Raw genomic sequence first — 10,936 nt, 5'->3', positions numbered from 1 at the left:
TTTTTATTTTTTTTTGGTGATACAACTGACATACACTAATGCATCAAATGTGATATCTTGAATATTTTTGAAATCACTGCTCCCAGTGGTAAACAGTCCCTTTAATTGTGTAGTGTTTTCTTCCTCATGGGGTGATATTGCACTGTTTGGTCAATTTTTAAGAGGCACTAGACTGAGTGTATTAGTCGTCATTCAACTATTCCACATCACACACACACACACTTATTTGCTTGCTTTCTGGTGATCTTTATTTGATCTACAGTATGTAATTTTACATAACAAAATACACACACAAACGCACATCCAGTAACATTCACATGGCAATGAATGCTGGTAACACTTTGCCAGTTGAGAGGCAGACAGACTCTGTATAGAGCTGGATGAAATGCCGCGCCTTTCTGGCTCAAAACCCCGACAATACTTTCACACACATTCATATTTACCACAGCAACGGACATTACCCTTTCCACAGCAAGAAATGAATATTACTTCATCTCAGACAAAAATACAAAGAGAGAGAGAGAGAGAGAGCAACTGAATGTTTTTACATACATCCATTTAATTAATCTGGAAAATTTGTGTGTAATCTAGACAGGTGTTATGTCTACTACGAGACGTCGTGTCACATGACAGGTTGTTGAGGTGAAGCTCAGAATCAGCATGGCAACTTCTGACATAAGACTTTCGAAGAATGGGTTAGCTATGTTTGTTTGAAAAATTGCAAGGCCTTCCAGATTTTGGCGATGAGGATGCCATCTCTTTAGCTGGAGGCGGATGCTTCCTTCTTCAGATCCTTCTTGAGGGGACCCTGCACGTGGGAGAACAAGAGAGAACACAATCAAAATGAAATCTGGGATCCTTCCATACTTTACAACAAAAGTAAATAAAGCAAAACAAAGCTCACAAATGGAAAAATCACAGGTAAAATAGTGTCACAACATAATGCGCTCTTCACCAGGTGCAAAGTCGGAAATCTGGCGCAAGACATCATCCTCTTGATAACTTCTACGGCGATAACATAACATGGTCCACTGTCCTGCTCCTTCTTGGAGACTACTCTTTGCATCAAACATCACCCATTCTAGATATTTGTCTGTAAGCCTGAAGCCAAAGGACATTGCAATGCAATACATTTACTGGTATGCGACAGATACAAATTAGACCGACAGGTACAAATGCAACACGCTTAGCAAGGGTCATTATTTTTTCTTTTTTACCGGTCATCTTGGTCTAGGAAAAGCAACAAAATAATCTTTATTTGAAGTGTACATAAAGCACAAAGAGGATTGTCACATCGCAGTGAAAATGTCAACCAACATAAAATATTGGTACATGTATAGGTGGCTTAGGTATAAAGATCTTCTTGGGCATCGAGATGGCGCTCTACTCACCATGAATGCCTTCTTCTCGGCATGGGTCTGGAAGCGACCGTGACCAAACTTGGAGGTGGTGTCGATGAGCTTCAGGTTGATCTTCTCCAGGGCTACACGCTTGGTGTGGACCAGCAGAGACTGGATGGGGAAATTATGATCAAAAAATTGCACCAGTAAACTTCCACCACTGACAAATAATGGTGTTCATTTCAATATTCTCACTGTGGTTCACTAGGTTGCACTGCACACATCTTCTCCTATCACTCTTATCAACACATCTGCTAGTCTACATGTCATGCATCAATGCAATATCTCTGATCTGGGCCCACAATAATTAATTTTTCATGTGATCAAAGTCACATAGTAAAAATGGCTGCTCCACTATCTTTATCAAATGTCTATGAACAACTTCATCGGAGCTGACCCATGCAACCACACAATAATCAAACTAGGGTAGACCTTGCCTAAGTCGAATAATAGCCCAAGTCAAAGGTCTTTTCAAGTCCTCTTCTCTATATTCTATTAATTTTAATCCTTCAATTTTCTCCAAGTCGAAGCTATTTCTTTAGTCCAAACAGAGTCGAGTTAGGCAAGGTTGACTGTAATTTGTGTTTCCTTGTTTTTGCAAATGCAGGAATTGTAGCATTGCATTTAAAATCATCTCTTCAACTGATATGATATCTCCGGATATGAACAGCTGAGCGAACGTACTACATGTAGTTATACTGCCATATGGAACCATAACTTGTGTCAGTCTGCAGTATGGGTTTGGAACCTGGAAATTTGCTAGCCACACTGACTGAAAGTGATACAAAATTCTGTTCTTGGGCTACAACTGTCTTCTTCTCAGAGAGAGATGTTTGCACCTACTTTTAGAAATCAGGCATTCAAAATGATTGGAAAAATGACGGACATTGCTCACTGATGAACACATGTCATCAGCGTACATGTTGGTATTCTATGGACAAACTTCACATGTACCTGTATCATCAACAATAGTTTTTGGCAAAACATTGTCACGACACTCTTCTGTGACATTGCACAATTTTGTGCCACTAAACCATCTTAATGACTACTGAAGAGTCCTACGATGTCATTGGGCACTAACCTTGCGGAGAGTGATGACCCTCTTCTTTGGTCCGACGACACAGCCCTTGATCATCAGGAAGTCGTTTTTCACCTCACCGTAGTGGGGGAAGCCTCCCTGTTGTGAGAATACACAAAGATGACACACATCATACATCAGAATTCTCTCATCATTACCACAGAGCTGCCAACTTTTGTAAAAGCCTTTCAGTACTATGATGGCTGAAAATCAGTAATTTGCACCTTTTTTGAGTGAAAATCAGTAATCCTTAACAGTGTTATAGAATTTATCACAGACAATGATTTCTAAAATCAGTAATTTGCTTGTAACCTTCAGTATTCTTGTCCAATTTCAGTAGAAATTACTGAAAATCAGTACTAGTTGGCAGCTCTGTTACCAGGTCAACGAACATGTACATATAACAATCTCTCTATGAGGGACATATTCTGTGACTCGGCCACTAGATTTTGAGGTCGAGCTTTGAATTTGGTTCATTAGACATACAAGAATGTTGTAGTGCACCAATCACCTTTTTTTTCCTTGGTCATACAAAATTGGAGTACACACTTTGGTGGTGAAAAAAAAAAAGAAGTGAATTGTTTATAAACTTCAGAAAGGCTTTCACAAAATAGGATTTAGACATGTCATGGTATCAAGTCAACTCCAGGACACACAAAATCCCAACATTTAGATTTTCTTACAAGAAATTTGTGATCCACATTCCCCCCAAAAAAACTCTCCAGATTCTCACCTATTCATGACATACTCAGAAGGAAGGCAGCATGGGATTTCAACATGTGAAAGTTTCAGAGTGCTACTAAAGCACATCCCATGGTTTCTCATCACATGTCACTAAACAAACAATCCGAATCAGAACTGCAGTCTGCTCTCCCTCTTGGTACACATACATCAGATGCATACATCAGTACAATTTTGCCTAATAGTCATCTGTGTTCTGAAGCCTGGTTTATTTCAGATCAATAAACTTTCAGTGCATAACATGAGGAATGCAGTTTCTCACACAACTTTTCTCAAAACAAAACAATAAATAAAACAAAAACTGTCTGCATGGAGGCTGGGATGGGGGTGGGAAACAGTGTCAGAGTCTTCCCATACCTCTCAAGATCTTGGGTTGCAGTAAATACCCAATCATATTAGGGAGAAGAATTGTACGAGTGGCAAGTAATTTTTTCAAGGGCCCCTAAGTTCACATGCATAGTATCTCATATTTCTACCACACACTCACAAAATCAATATTTTGCCATGAACTAGACTTTGAATGCAATACAGACCACTCTCTCTTCCAGCAATCCGAAATAATTTGCATGCTGACAACTTTATATTTACTTTGGCAAGTGAACAGTGGGAAGGTAGGCAAGAAGACACTCACCATGGGGTTGATGCTCTTGTCTGTGATGTCGTGCTCGGTGGCGCCGTTGTTCTTGACGAGCTTGCCACCATCCATGTGGTAGCCCTTGCCGACGCGGTACACCTTCTTGTTGATCTCGGTGCGGTGGTGGTAACCCTTCTGACCAGCACGGGCCACGCCGTAGCCAACGCGGGCCGGATGCCAGGCACCGATACAGGCGACCTTGCGCAGACCCTTGTGGGTCTTGCGGGGCAGCTTCTTCGTTCCCCAACGGGAAGTCACACCTGTAATATGCATACACAATTGTTATTGCATAGAACAACTTCTTCTCCCAGCTCCCTGCGATAAAATGATTTATGTTCTAGTTTATATTTTGAAAATTTTACAAATATGCCCATTCACTAACAACTTGGCACAAGAGCAACACAATTCATTCAGAGCTTAACTATTTGTTACTTGAAAACCTGCAGGGTTCGAAATAAGCTGTGCCACAGAACAGATGAACGTGTTCTCCGTTTTTTCTACATCTGCCAAGATTTTTGTTTGTGCTTGTGTATGTCTCTTTGCTGTAAACACCACATGCCGGGGAATGTGACATGGACCTGTCACTATTTTGAGAATCAATAATTACTCAAGATACTCCATGGCATGCATCAGTGGCAGTCGGGCTTGCACCCTTCACACTATTCATTAATTGTGCAAGCTAGGGAAGAAGTCACACCATTATGTAGACATCAGAAGGAAGGCAGCATGGGATTTCAACAGAATTTATAATTCAGAGTGCTACGATAGCACATCCCATGGTTTATCGTCATGTGTCCACATCAGACTATTACCTGCAGGCAACTCCAGGTTGTAAGAGTACAGCGCCATGATAAATTGTGCAAGACTTACAGAACAAGCCTCAAATGCACTCTACTAGATTATATGCACAACATACTGTATGCATAATTGGTCCAAGTGCATTTTTTTCACCTTGGCCTTTGATTTCAGAGAAACAGAATTGCAGGAGAGTTCATTATGCATTTGGAGTGCATATTTATTTGGAGTGCATATTTTTGTTGCAGTGAGTAAAGTGCATTTATAACAGTTATATAACTAGGCTAGGGGGATTCCCAGTGCAAAAGTCAGAAGTACACATCATGACTGTTAACTAAATGAAATCAATAACATTTTACGGCACCAATTCAAGGACTCACAAAGATACACTATTCATTATAGTGAAATATTGCCTCGGTCACACACAATGACTGTAGCTTCAAACTCACCCTTGAACCCGTGTCCCTTGGTGACACCGATGATGTCAATCATCTCGTCCTGTCCGAAGACCTCGGACACCGGCATGGGCTTTTCCAGCCTCTCCTTGGCCCACTCCACCTTGTCTGCGATGCTGCCTCCATTCAGCTGGATCTCCATCACATGGGCCTTCTTCTGGCGCTGGTTCATCAGTTTCATCTGGAACAAACATTACATTTCAATGATGAGACACTATCCACGCAAAAAGAGCCTTGTAACTCCTCAACTCATTTATCAGTATGTTATTACTTCCATATTTTTACACACCCTGTACCAACAGTTATCTGTGGCATAGACACGACTGCTGTGGTTTTACACCAAAGATGCATGACACATCAGGAGTATGACAAGACATCAGAAAGATCCTAATTTAAATGTGTTAAGTCTGGCAGTCCTCTTCATTCAGTTAACTGGGCAAATAATGTTTTGCATTTGGGGATGAGCTCAATACACCAGTACATACTGATATCAGAGCCCTTTGGTTTACACTGCTTACCTCTAATATAATCAAATATATGTTCTAGATTTATTTGCCTGGGAGCATCTTTTGTGTTATAATTTCACATCTAGGTATTCACTTACATAACTAGTCATAATCATCAATCATATGCAGATATATTTTTTGGAGTTTCCTTGATCATTAATTTATGATCATATCTTAGTAATTATATAGAGAAAGGTAACTCCATAGCACTGAAAGTGGACAAAGTCAGAAGGAAGGCAGCATGGGATTTCAACAGCCTGTGAGTCAGAGTGCTACATTAGCACATCCCATGGTTTATCGTCATCCAAGTCCACACAAACAGTCCAAAATCGATTCAATATAGCATGTCCGACACATGGAGTTGCTTTCTTGCACGAATTGCTGTTACTTCAACAATTCCAGTGGAGTATGACATTTTTTACAATCTGTATTTCACGTCACGAAATACATACTGACAATACCTCATTGCTGAGAGAAACTAACTTCATGACACGCTTGGCATAATTTCTTGAGAACTTGATGTCTTTTACAAAAAGGTGATCAGAGGGAGATGGGTGGTAAAGGGAACTCTTTATAGCTTACTTGTGTGTGTGCAATGACGCGGATGACGGTGCAATACTTCTTCATGATGGCAAGGTCTTTCTCAATCTCCTTCTTGCCCATCTCGTCGGCCCACTTCTTGGAGGACTTGGTGAAAGCCTTCTTCTTGGAGCGGTACCTGCACGAAGAGACACCCACAAACAAACACACACACACACACACACACACACACACAGGGAAGACAGACAGAAAAGAGAGGGGGCCGCTCAAAATGGGGGCAAACGGGAGGGCCTCATCATGCCCAGGGGGCAAGAGCGGAGGCCCTTTAGTGGCTCATCAGTGCCCATTCACGGTGCACAGAGCGGAGCTCACGGTGGGGGCAATGGAGGATATTCCCCAAACAAATAGGGGCGACAGCTCATCTATGCTAATGCACAGAGAGGAGCTGGTGGGTCTCAAGGGCATGTGATCATGGGGCAAAAAGATTATTACAACAATTCAAAAGGCTCTTCTGCACATAGAGCAGAGCGGAGCCAGGCTCATATAGAGTTATACTTAAAATCAATGTCTTCCGTTTTAAATAAATTATGAAAGAGTTCTTGAACAACCCCAACAGTTCATCTCATCATAATTTACATCTGTGGCTTTCAGCTGCATTCAAAAAAAAGCAAAATACACAAGATGCCTCCCATAGCCTTACTGCACAATTCCACATCCTTATCACTAATAACCTTGTATACTGAATATTACCTCTTCAAACCACTGAAAATAGTTCAAATTCCTATTTAAAATATTACCAGCAAACTTCCCACAGAATATTGACCTTCAGGTTACAAATACGTCACTTTGATAATCTTCACAAGAAAAATAACATTCTCCATTCTTCTCATCTCTCTACACATGGATATGTCCATGAACCTACAAACCATGAACTCTTTTCCCGCCCTACTCACCAGTTCTTGTAGAATCGACGTTTGCATTCATCGCTGAGATGCTCAGCCCAGACGGTCTTGAGGGCGCGGAGGCCGGCCGGAGTCTCGATGTACCCAACCAAGCCCACAATGATCATGGGAGGTGTCTCGATGATGCTCACTGCTTCTACCACTTCCTTCTTGTTCACCTCTGTAAATGCGATGTAACAAGAAAATGGTCAAATTTCCATCAAAGGAACTGCAGTGCACCAGGTTTAAGATTCTATGCAGTCAATGCATTATTCACATTGACATAAATTTGCAAACACTGAATTTGAAAACATACAATCAGCACATATGCAGCCATGCTTCTGTCTGTCAACTCAATGCAATCCATTCAGTTTGATCTGTTCAGTCTGCCTGTCTTTGATTGCATTTGAAGGACAGTAACATTCCATCACATACTAAACTGACCTCAAAACTATGACCCCCTCCCAACAAAAGCCCACAAAAATACTTAGTGGTTTGCTAATGAAACATTAGTCCCTCTCTTGAACGGCAGTAGTCAAATACAAAACATTTTGCACGAGGCGTAAAACTCAAGAATGTATCTTCATTGTGATGAAATGGTGTCAGCTACCACAGCAACCACTACCTCCATAGCTGATTGACTACTGCAAAGATGTTTTTACTGAAGCACAATTCAATGAACTTATTATTTTAATAGCACAGTGAAAAGACAAACAAACTAGACAACAATGCAATCACACAAGCAAGTCGCACGAGTCTGAAAATATACACATTTGTATTTCTTTTAAGTGTGTGTGTGTGTGTGGGGGGGGGGTGGTGGTTATGTCGTAAATGGTAACACATATCTACACTGTACAGAAAAAAAAGAACTCACTTGATCCAGGTCGGTCCACATCGCGAACAATATGGGTCATGCCTGCCTTGTAGCCAAGGAAGCAGGTCAGGTGGACAGGCTTGCTCTTGTCATCCTTGGGGAAGGCCTTGGCCTTTCCACGGTGGCGCCTGCTGCGCTTTCGGGGCAGAAAGCCCAAGGAGCCGTGCCTGGGTGCCGAGAACTTTCTGTGCGACTAAGTCAAGCCAGGGGCAAGAGAGGAGAACAAACAAAAATATGCCAATCTGCCAATGTTTGTGACACATCTCAAGCATTCAAAAACAGGAGAAAATTACAGAAATGGCTCATTCTCACTTCTTTGTGCTAATACATGCACTAGCTGTAGATGAGTTCAAGTACAGTGCATGTTTTCCAAATTAAAGAACAAACAAACCATTGACTGATATATTACTGAAGGACACCAAAAGTTGGCATAAATGCATTCAATCGTTCATTACCTGCAGAACACTGACCTCAGAGACTGCAATTAGTGAGCCTGCACCAACATATTATTTACTTCATAAGCCTCTGGCAAGGTTTATGCAATGTCATAATGAGTGGCCAAAGAAGGGTTGGAATGACAGCTTATGAGAGTTTTAAGAAGTAAGATATAAGAATAATATCTATTTGTAGAGATTAGTGTCTGGAAGTAGAATATTCTATCATTAACCATGGGGTGCAGGTAAAATATGGAGAATTGTCTGTCATTTATATTTGAAGCAATATTATTGTTCAAGTGCACAATCCTTAGAGCAATACATTGGCCAAGATTCTCTTCATTTGACAGACTGAATTCAGGTCTAAGCAAAAATATGTGCAAAGGATAGTGCTATGGCTCATTATATTGACATGTGATTAGCTGCCTATGCACTACGGTTCGCGCTGTCATTGTTCATGAGCGATGACATCATGTCTTGCTCAGCACACTGCACACACCATGCCGTTTATCCCTATCGCAGCAGATGACAAAAAGCTACAGTATCGGTTGATGATAAATTTGCTATCGCTTTTAACTATGAAAGGTTTTGCCTCGTTGGTCAGTTGGCAGTGCGAATTGTAGTGCACTACGGTTTGCCTGCCGTACGCCATGTACACACAGTTTAGGCAGCGCTTCAGTCAACACAGCACAAGTGCAGATCCCTAGCATGCATAATCCATGTCGCCTAAGAACCCACCGAGAATGCCTGCTGCTCCACCACTCACCACTTCTACCACAATGCCTTTCGAAAATGACATAATAAGCTTTCCATTCATAAGCTTTACGTTGATACCAAGTATAGTAGGTGTCCAACACATGGACACTGTGCAATAAAACCGACCACCCTCTATTCATGGCATGGGACTACGCGCAATGGTGTTCAATTCTTCACTGGGCTACGCTGCCAGTGAAATGAGGCAAAAACAAACTTGTATTCACTCTAAATTACCTAAATTTAGCAAAATCAAATTTACATGCGCTTTATACGTATTGTCAATAGAGGGCAGGGGTTGCCGATTTCAATGTACAGGGCAACTGAGTGCGGAAAAATAACACCTCACGCATTCGGAGCTGCCATTCTAAAGCACATCTCTCGGATCGCATTTTCAGTGCACGCTTGTAAACTGGGGTACTTTCTCCACATGTGAGTGAAATTTCAAGCAAATTGTGAGAATATTCACGTTTCTGTTGTATTGGTCGAAAAATAATGAAGGTTTCGAGGTGTTGGACAACCAATCATACACCTCTGTGGCTTTTTGGAAAATGACGTAAATTTTCCTTGTAATTTGCTCTTTCTTATGGAATTTCCCTGCAATTTGTGAATCAAAGGAGTAGTTTTGGTCGTACAGGTTATTCTTGTTTTTTTTTTTAATGAATTCATCTGTGTTTTGATACTACTTTTATTGCGTATGAGTATGTGCAAGGATGTTTTAATTGCATCTAGGCCTAGACCAAATGTTCAAAAGGTTAGAATTTTCTAGATTTCTGTAGCGAGCAACCTAGCTGATGATACTTCTGCGGTGTGCAGAGCGGCTGTGAGGGTACATTGTCTACAGATTACGAGAGCGAGATAGCATGCAGCTAGCAGTGACTACACGCTCTGTGCTGACCAACTAACTGTTAGCACTTAAAATTGTGGCAGGAAGACGAACAAGACACACGGCCAATGGCAATGCAGTGCCATGGCTCAGCCAATCAGCAACGAGGTAAGACCTGGCATTTTAGTGGCAAGCGCATAACCGAGTAGAGGAGCCCGAGAGAGCTACGTTAGAGAAGATGCTAAGAAAGATATTTTTATCTCTCTCCTTGTTGGTAAGCAATTGGGAGCGAGTGGTGGAGCGGCACTCATTCTCACTCAGTGCCAGTGTGGGTTCTTGTAATCTTGGGCAACATGAATTATGCATGGCACCAATTGCCAGGGATCTGCACTTGCGCTGCGTTGACCGAGAGACGGTGCTTAGTTTACATCAGTTTGTAAACTGTGTAAGGATACAATCATGGCATACAACCATGGCATACAGTAGGCAAACCGCCATTTACGGCGTAGTGTAGTTTAGTGCTAATTTCTTTACTACAGCATCGCACGCACTGCACTTCACATGCATCACAGACGCAGACACAGTCACTGAATGAATAATACACGCTGGATGGATGGAAGGCCCACTACTAACAGTCGACCGTACAGTAGACGTGTACGCGTGTGTGTTCTACTCTAAGGTTTTCACCGACCAACATCGAGTGAATTTTATCAACATAAATCCATACTTTTTCCGATAAAATTACAAATACTTTAACATTTGGTCTTTCTAGCACTATCAGATCATAATATGTGATTCCCAGGAAAGGATGACAAGTCATAAGTGAAATATAACGAGATTTCTAAGAGTGTGTAGAAACTCATTCATACCATTGTGACTCGTAGTCGTGAAAAGAGAACGACTGTGTAAGTCAATTTGAGACATCGTCTATCGAGCTCGTTCACTCTCAGAACATGAAA

The 10,936-nt window shown here is 41.5% G+C and overlaps 1 protein-coding gene across 1 annotated transcript; it reads right to left on the bottom strand.

Moving 5' to 3' along the window:
- Nucleotides 1–539: 539 nt before the first annotated feature.
- On the bottom strand, nucleotides 540–10,897 carry LOC140231949 (large ribosomal subunit protein uL3-like). The gene is made up of 9 exons (XM_072312095.1): nucleotides 10,847–10,897; nucleotides 7,965–8,157; nucleotides 7,103–7,271; nucleotides 6,192–6,327; nucleotides 5,098–5,284; nucleotides 3,851–4,113; nucleotides 2,482–2,577; nucleotides 1,392–1,511; nucleotides 540–808 (listed from the first exon to the last, which is right to left on the bottom strand). Exons 1-9 carry the CDS (start codon nucleotides 10,847–10,849, stop codon nucleotides 761–763), a joined length of 1,215 nt encoding a protein of 404 aa, XP_072168196.1. The 5' UTR covers nucleotides 10,850–10,897; the 3' UTR covers nucleotides 540–760.
- Between the last annotated feature and the right edge of the window lie 39 nt (nucleotides 10,898–10,936).

The sequence above is a fragment of the Diadema setosum genome, chromosome 8 (genome assembly GCF_964275005.1).
Source record: "Diadema setosum chromosome 8, eeDiaSeto1, whole genome shotgun sequence".
In the NCBI taxonomy this organism is placed as follows: Eukaryota; Metazoa; Echinodermata; class Echinoidea; order Diadematoida; family Diadematidae; genus Diadema; species Diadema setosum.
The sequence above is the reverse complement of the archived record's forward strand: the minus strand, read 5'-3'. Positions and strand labels throughout refer to the sequence as shown.

Bases quoted from the DNA above. Each gene is read 5' to 3' on its own strand.
- LOC140231949 (XM_072312095.1), bottom strand. The intron at 5,285-6,191 runs GTAAGCTATAAA...TGTTTGTTCCAG, and splicing joins GCGTCATTGCACACACACAA to ATGAAACTGATGAACCAGCG. The intron at 2,578-3,850 runs GTGAGTGTCTTC...TTCTCACAACAG, and splicing joins ACAAGAGCATCAACCCCATG to GGAGGCTTCCCCCACTACGG.